Raw genomic sequence first — 12355 nt, 5'->3', positions numbered from 1 at the left:
ACTCCTTCCCAGGGCTTGGTAACTCAGCCCCCCGCCTCTCTCTGGCCCAGAGAACTGTGATGGGCGAGCGAGGCGCCTGCCTGAATGAGCCAGTGTTCCGAAGTCCTGGGCTCACATTCTTCCACGTTGTTGCTATGATGGGATGGTCACGTGGCTCTGAGAAATTCGTGACCCCCACTGAGAGTCCAGCATTGAGCTGGGTGCAGAGGTGGCCATGCACTTTGGTGTGTGGGCCTGGGTCATCCTGGCTAAGGGTCAGAGCAGCTGCTGCTCCCTTAAGATTAAGACATCCACACTGAAAACTGGTATCTCTGGGAAGATAAGCAGCACAGACAGACGTCAGCTCACCGCATGCATGTGGGAAAGGGTCCTGAAGGCTGGACTTTTACTGGTCTTTCCAGCCCCGGGGACAAGGCTGTGCTTTGGCACATGGTGTCAGCTCCATAAATGTTCATCTAAGTTGGGGAGGAAGTTGAACCTGACACATGCAACCATCTAAAAACAAGAAAGGCCTGCAGGATGGGTGTACCCCAGCGCTGGGAGGCCCTGGATGCTGGCAGAGAAAGGAGGGCTCCCTAGTGGAGGATCCACAGGGCATAGACCCGGATGCTCAAGATGGACATGGCAAGTTCATGCCCTTGACAGGCTCTGTGTCCAGTTGGGAAGCTGACATGTAAGTGGAGTGTTACTGTTTGAGTTCTCAAGTGTTCTGAGGCTAGCAGAGCTGGGGGGTGGGAGGCGGCAGAAACTGAGAGGGCCAGGGCCAGCCACCCCTGGGAGGATGAGGACTTGGCCAAGGGGAGGAGGCCTCTGCAGGCTGAGACCGAGTGACCCAGGGATGGCAAGGTATTGGAGGAGCTTAGGGAGCTAAGGCTTTGGAGGTGAGGGGACTAATCATGCCTGGAGGGGGGCTTCCTGCAGGTGGCTTGGGCCAGCAGAGGTTGGGGAAGGGGCAGCAGCAGGCCACAGGCTTAGAGCTGGGAGATAAGGCCGGGCTAGGGAGCCTTGGTCCAGCGCACGCACGCACACGCGTGCACACACACACACACAGCCACTCCCACTCCCACACACACAGCCACCCACCCACACCCCCTGGCCTGGTCTAGTCCAAGACACAGTTCATTGCCCTCTGGACAGGCCGTTTCCGAAACCAGCAGGGCTGCGTGCTCCCCTCCTTCAAGGGGTCTAGCCCCTCACACAAAGGAAGCAGAAAGGCTGAGATTCACAGCCTCTACGAAATTAAGGTTAAGAAACTCTCTCGGGCAAAGCTTGGCAAGGCTTGGAGCTGAGACTTCGCAGGAGCGTTCCCGGAGGTCCAGAGGCAGGCGAGGGCAGCCCGGGACGCCCTCGGCCGCCGCACCCCTCAGCCGCGCCCCTCCCCGCAGGCTACCTGAACGTGCTGGTCCATAGCCAGTGGAAGTCGCGCTGGTGCTCCGTCAGGGACAGCCACCTGTACTTCTACCAGGACCGGAACCGGAGCAAGGCGGCCCAGCAGCCGCTCAGCCTGCTGGGCTGTGAGGTGGTGCCGGACCCCAGCCCGGACCACCTCTACTCCTTCCGCATTCTGCACCACGGCGAGGAGCTGGCCAAGCTCGAGGTAAGGCTGCCCGGGGCGGCGGGGCTGGGCAGGCAGACACGGCCAGGGCGGAGGTCACGGTCCAGGCTGTTTGCCCCAGGTCCTGAGGACTGCAGCCCTACCACAGGAGATTCAACTCAGCCGCACTTTATTTTTACTTCCTTTGCCTGAGATTGTTTGCGTTTTTAAAAAATTTCCATTCCCTTTCTGACCTCAGGGTGGTTGTGTTATAGGAACGGGACAATGAGCTATTTCCTGCACTTAGGGTACAAGGAGTATTTATAACTCCCTAAATTGCTGGAAAAGCTTTCTGGGGACTCAAAGCGGGTTTGTGATTTCGTTTGTGTATCACCAGATGGGACCCAGTACATAAAAATGCAGACGGTTAGGGTTTATCTTGGGGGAAGAATAGGGGTTGTGATGCAATTGCATTATTCCCACTCCCCACCCTCTGATGTTATGTTACATTTACAAAAAAAAGAGGTGACATGACGCCTTGCCATGAACTGGGCAGGCCCAAGCCAGAGTACTTTCTAGCACTTAAGCACACACCCCAGTTCATTCCTTTTCACCTAGTTCTAGCTCCAGGGGTCTTCATCCTGAATTTTCTCCAATACTGCCCTCTTGTGGCTAAAAGGGGCAGTTGCTTCCCAAGGACAAGCCTGTGTTCATTCCTGCATCCAGCCATCCTGTTGACAGATTACCTATTCAGTATCATGATATGGTGAACAAGACATATGTGTTTCCTGGCATGGGACCTACCTTCAAGAACAAGAGTGAGATGTTATTCAGTACCCACTTTATCACTTTTCACGGGCTGCCTCTAACTCCTGCTGACTTAGTAATCACTAAGTAATGACTAGTAATGATAACTTAGTAATCACTGAGCAGGGGGGCAGGAGCTGTGAATATGTATGAAAGTTTGACTGCTGGGCGGCTGAGGGCTGTGTAGAGAAAGCCTGTGGGAGGGAATGGAGGCTGATCTTAAGAGCAGTGGTAGAGCCGCTAGTCATGCATGGATGTGAGAGATGGACCATAAAGAAAGTTGAACACTGAAGAATTGATGCATTCAGAATGTGGTGTTGGAGAAGACTCTTGAGAGCCCCTTGGACTGCAAGGAGATCCATCCAGTCCATACTAAAGGGAATCAGTCCTGAATATTCATTGGAAGGACTTAAGCTGCAACTCCAGTACTTTGGCCACCTAATCAAAGAGCCAACTCATTGGAAAAGACTCTGATGCTGGGAAAGATTGAAGGCAGGAGGAAAGGGGGATGACAGAGGACAAGATGGTTGGATGGCATCACCAACTTGATGGACATGAAGTTTGAGCAAGCTCTGGGGGATGGTGAAGGACAGGGAAGCCTGGCGAGCTGCAGTCCATGGGGTCGCGAAGAGTCAGACACGACTGAACCACTGAACAACAAAAACCCTGACGGGTTTCAAGGGAGGCTGTCATGTTCAGATTTGGATTCCAAGATGTGTCCTCCAGCTGCTGGGTGGGGGATGGAAGGGAGGGGGACAGGAAGGGATAAAATGAGACCCATCACCCAGGGCAGCGATGGTGGCAGCAGGAACCAGAGGCAGCCCGTGAAAAGCTGTATTGAGAGATCCACTTGAAAATGAGTGGGAAAAGGAAACCAGCTAAATGTCAAACTGCACTTTCAGCTGCCCTTCTCATCGTGAACACAGAGCAATAAGGTGGCAGAGCTGTGCTGGGTGAAGCCAGCATGGTGGTGGTTTTCTCTCATGAAAGTAAACCTGCAGTATCGGTGGGATTCCCAGTTCTTTCTCATTAGAAAGCCCAGAAACCATGCTGGCATTTTAATAGAAAATACTCAGCGTACATGTTTGATTAGAATGTGTTGTCGCCTGGAGAAAACTAGGCGCCGACTTCACTGGGATTTAGTTCATGATTTGTCAGAGGTAGCTGACCTGGCATAAGGTGTATAAGACAGTTTGATTGTTAAAACCATAAACAAAAATACACTTTAATTTTGTTATTTCTTAGCAGGGATCCAGGTAGTCTTGCATATATGCATTAGGGTTGTAAACTAAAATGTGATAATTCATAAAATAGATGTGTCAACCTAAAATGCATACATTTTAACAGCCCTCTCCTAGTCCATTAGCCCTCTAGAAATACACGCTTATAAACATTACGTGTGATGGTACATGCGTCCTTCGTCACTTAGTCATATCCGACTCTTTGGACTGTAGCCTGCCAGGCTCCTCTCTCCATGGGATTTCCCAGGCAAGAATACTGAAGTGAGTCGCCGTTCCATTCTCCAAGGGATCTTTCCGACCCAGGGATCGAACTCATGTTTCCTTCCTGCGTCTCCTACATTGCAGGCAGATTCTTTACCTGCTGAGCCATTGGGGAAGCCCTCTAGAAATACATCTTTATAAACATTACATGTGGTATTGGGAACAAATGCCCACAGCATCATTGAGATGGCACCAGGGTATCACTAGTAGCAGGAAATATTATTTGGGGTTCCTGGGGGCTGAAATATACCAGCAAAAATGAGGAACATGGCCTCAGGGCTCTCAGAGGCCTTGCCCAGCAAGGTGGGCTCTCAGAGGCCTTGCCCAGCAGGGTGGGCATCAGGGAAGAGGTGAGGAGGTCTGGGCGCCAGGCAGCACACTCCAACCCTGCTCATGTCCCTCTCGGCTTCCTCCCAGGCCAAGTCTTCTGAGGAAATGGGCCACTGGCTAGGCCTCCTGCTCTCTGAGTCGGGCTCCAAGACAGACCCGGAAGAATTCACCTATGACTATGTGGATGCCGATAGGGTTTCCTGTATCGTGAGCGCTGCCAAAACCTCTCTGCTGTGAGTATTCGGGGACCTCTCACTCCTAGCCATGCTTCTAGAGCAAGGCCTAGACTGGCCTCTGGTGGTCCCTAGAGCAGCTGGGAACTCTGGGTGGGCCCTGTTCCCCCAGTAGCAGGAAGACCAGGGAGCAGCCCTCAGGGAGGCCCAGCAAGGAGCCAAGCCAGGTCACTGGCCTGGGGGACAGCCACCCCATCCCTGGCTCTAATAAGATGCTGTTCAGCTCCTGAAGGCAGAGTGGGCACCTCTCCTGGCCTTCGCTTTCCTTGCTGTAGAGGCGGCACTTCTGCATGGCTCCCTTACTGAGTCCAAGCACACGCTGGTGTAAGCCAACAGAGGGTACTTCTGCCTCCTGGATGAGCAAACTGGGTCTCGGGGAGAAGTGGTCTTGGAGTCGGGGTAGGAGGGGCAGGTAGAGGCAGTTGTTCAGTTGCTCAGTTGTGTCCAACTCTTTGTCACCCCATGGACTGCAGCACCCCAGGCTTCCTGGTCCTTCACTGTCTCTTGGAGTTTGCTCAATCTCATGTCCATTGAATCAGTGATGCCGTCCAACCATCTCATCCTCTGCTGGCCCCTTCTCCTCCTACCTTCCATCTTTCCCAGCATCAGGGTCTTTTCTAATGAGTCAGCTCTTCCCATCAAGTGGCCAAAGTATTGGAGCTGCAGTGTCAGTCCTTCCAATGAATATTCAGGACTGATTTCCTTTAGGAGTGACTGGTTTGATCTCCTTCCTGCACGGGTGGAAGCAAACTGAGCCAAAATGGGGAAAGTGTCTGTGCTGGCCCAAGTATACTGTGAAGATGAAATGACAGAGGATTTTGTTGTTGGAAGGAGGTCCTGAAAGGGTGGAATCTGGGTGAGAAGACAGCTGTACTGTGCTTGGTCGCTCAGTTGTGTCAAAGAGGAGGGGTATTGGACTGATGCTAAAGCTGAAACTCCAATACTTTGGCCACCTCATGCGACGAGTTGACTCACTGGAAGAGACTCTGATGCTGGGAAGGATTGGGGGCGGGAGGAGAAGGGGCAACAGAGAATGAGATGGCTGGATGGCATCACCAACTCGATGGACATGAGTTTGAGTGAACTCCGGGAGTTGGTGATGGACAGGGAGGCCTGGCGTGCTGTGATTCATGGGGTCGCAGAGAGTCGGACACGACTGAGCGACTGAACTGAAATGATGGGGCAAGGGAAGATTATTTTTCAAGAAGAGACATTTGGAACCAGGAGTTCTAGTAAGAAGACCCTGGGGAGAGAGGAAGGAGATACCCCTAAACAAATGAATTCATTTTACAAGGAGATCAGGTCTCGTCCCCAGGTCTCCTGCACAGCCTGTGCATTTCACTGTGCCTCTTATTGTTCCGAAGCCTTTGAGACTGGTGGCTTTTACCCCCACCCCTATCCTGAATCCTCTCTCACCGTGTCTTCCAGGCTGATGCAGAGGAAGTTCTCAGAGCCGAACACTTACATCGACGGCCTGCCCAGCCAGGATCGCCAGGAGCTGCTGTATGATGATGTGGAGGTGTCGGAGCTGACGACCACGGTAAGGATGCCGGCTGGGTGGCGTCCCCTTCCCGCCAAGACCCAGAGCCTCAATGCCAGAGGCCGTTAGATGGTCCCCGAGAGGAATGGACTCCAAGTCCCCTGCAGGGCCATCAGTGGAGAAAGCAGGGTGCAGTGAGGTTCTCTTTTATCTGCTGGGGTGGTACCATCTGCCTGGCCTGGGGACTTGTCCAGATAAAAGAGCTGGTTAACCACTCTGGTCAGTGCTGGGGTGGACAGTGAGGTGTTGGGATGGAAAACAGCAACACCACTGGCCTTTTCTAAGAAACTGAAGTATAGTTGATTTGCAATATTAGATTCATTTTAGATATACAGCGCAGTTAGCATTTTTATAGGTTATATGCCAGTAAAAGTTATTACAAAATAATGGCTGTAATTCCCCATCCTATGCAGTGCATCCTTGTTGCTCATCTGTTTTATGCATGGTGATTTGTGTCTCTGAACCACATACCCCTCTCTTGCCCCTTCCCCTTCCCTCTTCCTACCGGTAACCGGTAGATTGTTTGCTGTATCCGTGCATCTGTTTTGCTATATGTCATTCATTTGCACTAGTTTTTAGATTCCACACATAAGTGATCCCATACAGTGTTTGTCTCTCTCTATCTGACTTTGTTTCACTGGGCGTAGTATTCTCTGGGTCCATCCACATTGCTGTAAACGGCGGAATTCCACCCTCTTTGGCGGTTGAGTCGTGTTGTGTTGTGTGTGTGTGCACACGCACACATCTTTATCCGTTCATCTGTTGATGGACAGCAGGCTTGCTTCCACCTTGGCTACTGTAAATAGTGCTGCCCTGACCTCTGGGGTGCATGTATCCTTCCAAGTTGGTGTTTTGCTTCTTCCGTGGCATGGAATCGCTGGGTCACACGGCAGTCCTGTTTCTGGCGTTTTGAGGCACCTCTTGGCTGTCATCCATCGTGGCTGTGCCCGTTTACATTCCCACCATTGGTGAACAAGCCTTCCTTTTCATCCGCACCCTTGGCAACGCTTGTTGTCTGGAGGCTTTTTGAAGACAGCCATTCTGAGAGGTGGGAGGCAGTTTCTCGTTTTGTTTCTTTGCATTTCTCTAATAATTAGTGATGTCGAGCATGTTTTCATGTTGTCTGTTGGCCATCTGTCTGTCTGCTTTGGAAAAAATGTCTATTCTGGCCTTCCACCCAGTTTTTAATGGGGTGGCTTTTTTTTTTTATATAGAGGTATATGAGCTATTTGTATATTTTGGATATTAACCCCTTGTGGGTCATATCATTTGAAAATATTTTCTCACATTCCATAGACTGTCTTATATTGTTGATGATTTCCTTTGCTGTGCAACAATTTTTAACTAGTTCCTGTTTATTTTTGCTTTTATTTCTTTTGCCTTATTAGACAGACCCCCCAAAATATTGCACGATTTCTGTCAAAGAGTGTCCTATGCTCTCTTCTAGGAGTTTTGCGGTTTCCGGTCTTACACTGAGGTCTTTAATTCCTTTTGAGATTATTTCTCAACTGTGGTATGAGGAAATGTTCAAATCTTGTTGCTTAGACATAGCTGTCCAGACACCATTAGCCTTTGAGGCTCAGATCAGTGGCAGAAGTGGAAACATCACCCTGACAGCTGGCTCCGGTCACGGGGCATGACCTCTGTGCTAAGGGCATCTGTGGGCGATCTCAGTTCATCCCAGCCACCTGAGGGAGGGACTCCTAGCCTCTTCTCTCAAGATGAGGAAGTCAAGTCAGGGAGATGAAGCACTATGCCCTGGGTCTCCCACCTCTTGAATGGCTGACCCAGGAGATGAGCCCGGGCCTTCTAACTCCAGCTCTGCAGGAGGCTCCTCGGGAAGGAGGTCTGGTGAACTTGGGCACCGGGAAGGGATAGGAGCTCTGCAGCAGGGCTGGTGTCCCCTCCAGGGCTCAGGGACCCGAGGCAGTGGAGAAAGCCCCCCGATTCTTCCCCATGCAGGGGGAAGCCCCCGAGGAAGCCACCCCTGCAACAGATGTCCCGGATGAGCCTGACCCTGACCGTGTGTACCTGGACCTCACGCCCATCAAGTCCTTCCTGCACAGTGACAGCGGTGCACAGGCCCGGGCCCCATCACCCACGCCACCCCACCAGGACCCTCCGGCCGAGACTCTCCCTCTCCCTGAAGACTCGGACCCTGCTCCTGATGAGCCCCTCATAAAGTCTCCAGAGAACCCCGAGTTGCAGGTACAGGGGCTCCCACAGTGGGCCAGCTAGCCTTACCTTCTCGGGGGGCCCCTTGGCCGGCTGAATCCTATTTGCTTTCTCCCCACCCAGATGCAGCAGGAGAGTCAGGAACCTGAGGAGCCCTCCCTGGGAGGCACAGAGGTCAAACTCCAGGCTGGGCAGCAGAAGACCTCCTCCTCACCGAGTGGCCCTGACACAGTGGCTGTCGCCCCAGCCGGCTCCAGCCCACCTGTGAAGGACAGGCTGAAGGCAACCAGTGCAGGTGCTATGCTCGATAAGAGTTGAAGGTTTGGAAAGGGCTTGGGAGCTTCCCTGGTTGCTCAGATGGTAAAGAGTCTGCCTGCAACTCAGGAGAGGCAGGTTCAATCTCTGGGTCAGGAAGATCCCCTGGAGTAGGAAATGGCAACCCACTCCAGTATTTTTGCCTGGAGAATCCCATGGACAGAGGAGCCTGGTGGGATATAGTCCACGGGGGTGCAAAGAGTTGGACACGACTGGGTGACTCACACTTTTACTTGGAGAGGTTAGTCTGATTGCCTCCCTTTCAGATGAGGAAAGAAAGGCCCAGAGAGTTGGCGGACTTGCCCAATGTCTCATAGCAAAGAAGGGGTAGGCTCAGTTTCCTTTTCTGTCCCTGCTAGGCTGGTCTGGCATCCACCTCTAATCTACTTCCAGAGTGCTGGGTTCTGCCTGAGCCTGTAGAGTGGGGTGGGACTGCCCTCAGGGGCCAGCCTGACTGACCCAGGGGGTTCCCCTCACTCTGGGTCTGCAGAGATCAAACTTGGCAAGAACCGGACAGAAGCCGAGGTGAAGCGGTACACGGAGGAGAAGGAGAGGCTTGAGAAGAAGAAGGAAGAGATCCGAGGGCACCTGGCTCAGCTCCGGAGGGAGAAACGAGAGCTGAAGGAGACCCTGTTAAAGTGTACAGGTAGGCACCACCTCCTCTCAAGGGAGATGGCCCCTGGAGGGGCCGGGGCTTTCTAGGGGCACGAATCCAGATCTGTGCACATGGCCTGCAGCCCCCTCAATCTTTGGCACAGGTGGGTGCTCCCTGCAAAGTCCTCCCCTTCCAGTCTGTCTTAAAGGTCACTGTCCTATATCAGGACGTAGTTGAAAAAGCAGGAAATCTCTAAAAACTACGTGTCTAGACCTGAAACGTGTCCTTCTCATTTAAGACAAATGTCTGTTTCTTGGTCCATCTTCTGCGGTAATGCCAAGGTCTTTCCCTGCCCTCTGGGCTGGCTGACGGGAGCCCCAGGTCATGGTTCCTGCATTAATCACACCTCTAATGCTTCAACTGGCCATCTCTTTACAAGCACCTTAAGTCTGTGTTCATTTTAAAGAAATCTGCATCCTTGTAGATTATTTTCCAAGTCATCCTAATACCATCCTTCAGCTGTTTCCTAGCACCTTGTCCCTCGTAAGACCTTTCAGCAGCATTTGACTTCATTTTCAGAGAGTAACTCTGTGTACATTTAGTATTTAAGCTGTGAAAGTGAAAGACAGTCGTGTCTGACTCTTTGCGACCCCATAGACTATACAGTCCATGGAATTCTGCAGGCCAGAATACTGGAGTGGGTAGTCTTTCCCTTCTCCAGGGGATCTTCCTGACCCAGGAATCGAACCGGGGTCTCCTGCATTGCAGGCGGATTCTTTACCAACTGAGCTATCAGGGAAGCCCATTAGACTCACACTAACAATCAGGAAGATCCCCTGGAGAAGGAAACGGTAACCCACTCCAGTATTCTTGCCTGGAGAATCCCATGGACGGAGAAGCCTGGTAGGCTACAGTCCACGGGGTCGCATAGAGTCGGACACGACTGAGCAACGGAACAGAACGGAACGGAACCAACATAAGCAGTTGATCCCTGAGAATCTTATAAACATGATTGGTGGAAGAAAGGTAAGGGGGGCATGATGTGACCCACTTTTTAAAAAAGATTACATCTTCATGGATAAGAATTCCTAGTCCATACAGTGACCCATTTGCACATGGTTTTCAGTATATTCACAGAGTTGTGCAGCCATCACCAGAGTCAGCTTGAGAACATTTCCATTGCCCATACTCACGGGTAGTCACTCGGTGCTCAGGATTCATACTGAACATGTGGTACCATCCTTTCCTCTGCAGTGAGCTCCTAGCATGGACTCTTGGTTGAGCCATCATTTCTTGGTGCTACAGGAACAGCCTGGGAACACCAGGGTGCAGAGGGAGAGAGTAAGGCAGGGCTGAGAAGGTGGCAGGGCTGAGGACCATGGCTCCATTAGGCCCAGGGACGCAGTGCATGCCAGGAGGATTGAGGGGACCATGTGGGGCAAGTTGAAACAGCCCAGCCATCCTCCAGAGGTCACTAATAAATCTGCTTTCTCCCTTTGAGGTTGCCGTCACCGTGGCAGGTATTGAAACAACAAGAGTCCCTAAGCACCTACCAGCAGGGACTTTAGGCCTCAGATTGAGGCCCTCCTGTGAAGGTGGGGCTCTGCTTCCAGGGCCTCCCCAGCCTTTGCAGAATGGAGACACAGGACCTGGGCTCTTGGACTTGGAGGCTGTCTGCCCCCCACCAAGAGGCCTGTCCCTGCTCTGAGGGTCAGAGCCGGACCAGTGGTCCATAGCCCCTTGGGGGTCGTGCTTCGGCATGGCGTGTGTGTGTGTGAATCCATCCTGCCCCTGGCGTGACTGCTGGCTGAAAGGCTGTTCCCCGAAGGCTGCTGACTTCTCTCTGCAGACAAGGGGGCGGCAGCCAGCCTGGAGCAGAAGCTGAGGGAGATGGACGAGGAGTGCAGGGTGGAGGAGCGCAGGCGCGTGGACCTGGAGCTCAGCATCGTGGAGGTGAAGGACAGCCTGAAGAAGGCGGAGGCCGGGCCCGTGACGCTGGGCACCGCTGTGGACACGACCCACCTGGAGACTGCGAGCCCCCGGGTGAGTCCGGCGCCCTGTCCGCGTGGCCCAAGCGCGGCGATGAACCGTGCCCCCCTGCCCCCTAACTCAGCCCCCGCTCTCCTCTGACACTACAGCCCAAAGCGGCCACCCCAACTCCTGCTCCCGACTGTACCCCAGTCAACTCCGCAACTGCGCTCAAGAACAGGCCTCTGTCGGTCATGGTCACGGGCAAAGGCTCCGTCCTCCAGAAAGCCAAGGTAAGCGGTCACTCCTGTGCTCTTTCAGGGCCCCCTGGAGGACTGAACTGTCACCAGGGTGGTGGGGGGTGCCCTTCTGATCCAGGCAGCACTTTCCTCCTCTGAGCACAGGCTCTGTAGGAAGAGGCGGGAGGCTGGGACTTGGCTGTGTCTTTGGCCTTGACCAACCAGAAAGGTGCTTGCGCTTGGTTCTGTGTCCTTGCAAGTCCACCTGAGAGCGTGTGAATGCTTGGCGCTGCCCACCGCGCGATTATCAGTAGATTCCGGGGGGTGGGGGTGGGGGGAGAGGAGTAGCTCAGAGACAGAGAGGGGCCGGAGAGTTTTCCAATTTAAAGAGAACCTCAGTGATTCTGAAGGGCCTCTGTCAGGAAAGCGAAAGCAGCAGATTCAGATGGGTGACAGGTTTGCCGGAAGCCACCCAGGCAGCTGGCGGTGAGGGGTAAAGGAGAGCAGGTTTGTCCCTAGGGACTGGATGAGGCGCGTTATGAACCCCTGACTCATTTGTAAAGAGCATGCCTAGAGCTGCCTGTGTTTTTGGCAAATGCTGCTCCTTACCACAGGCAGCTCTCATTGCTGTCCTGCTTATTACCTGCTGGAGGTATCATGAGGCACCTGTACCAATGACTGTGTATTAAATCCATGTAAGCACGTGAGCACCGAGGCAGACGTCACTCAGCCTCTCTCTCTTGCTCCATGGCCTCAAAATCTCTGAATAGGTGCTCCAAGCAGCAGGGAACACATGGGGGTTGAACCTTAATTGCCATCTCTCTTCCTAGCTTCTTCTATGTAGGTTGGATGCAGAGGATAACTAACTTTCTTCTCTTGGGGTGGGGCGGGATGCTGATGTTTGAATGGTACCCTAGGAATGGGAGAAGAAAGGAGCAAGTTAGGAAACAAACTTCATCCTAAAGACTCTCCTGTCAATATGGACCTTGGTGACAATCCTGCTTCGTTACAGTCTTCGTTAAAGCAGCAACTCTGTGAAAGGGTGAGTCTGTTTACAAGAAAAAGGAAGAACTGGGGTTCTGTGAATGGAATACTTCGGCTAAGAGGAGGGCTCTGT

At 52.8% G+C, this 12355-nt stretch overlaps 1 protein-coding gene across 3 annotated transcripts in view; it reads left to right on the top strand.

Annotated features, from left to right (window-relative positions):
• The window catches only part of AFAP1L2 (actin filament associated protein 1 like 2), a 115187-nt gene extending 102832 nt beyond the window's left edge, over window positions 1–12355 (top strand). For all 3 annotated transcript variants that reach the window (XM_055424601.2, XM_055424600.2, XM_055424602.2), the window contains exons 11-19: window positions 1386–1597; window positions 4261–4406; window positions 5835–5946; window positions 7909–8154; window positions 8245–8416; window positions 8927–9082; window positions 10881–11074; window positions 11170–11292; window positions 12156–12355. In XM_055424601.2, coding sequence (XP_055280576.1) covers window positions 1386–1597; window positions 4261–4406; window positions 5835–5946; window positions 7909–8154; window positions 8245–8416; window positions 8927–9082; window positions 10881–11074; window positions 11170–11292; window positions 12156–12182 — 1388 coding nt within the window. In that variant the 3' untranslated portion in view covers window positions 12183–12355. The remainder of the gene's footprint in view (window positions 1–1385; window positions 1598–4260; window positions 4407–5834; window positions 5947–7908; window positions 8155–8244; window positions 8417–8926; window positions 9083–10880; window positions 11075–11169; window positions 11293–12155) is intronic.

Source organism: Moschus berezovskii, chromosome 12 (assembly GCF_049115385.1).
Source record: "Moschus berezovskii isolate FMDL1 chromosome 12, NW_MosBer_1.0, whole genome shotgun sequence".
Taxonomy (NCBI): Eukaryota; Metazoa; Chordata; class Mammalia; order Artiodactyla; family Moschidae; genus Moschus; species Moschus berezovskii.
Note: the sequence above shows the minus strand (reverse complement) of the source record. Positions and strands in the feature narration are given on the sequence as shown.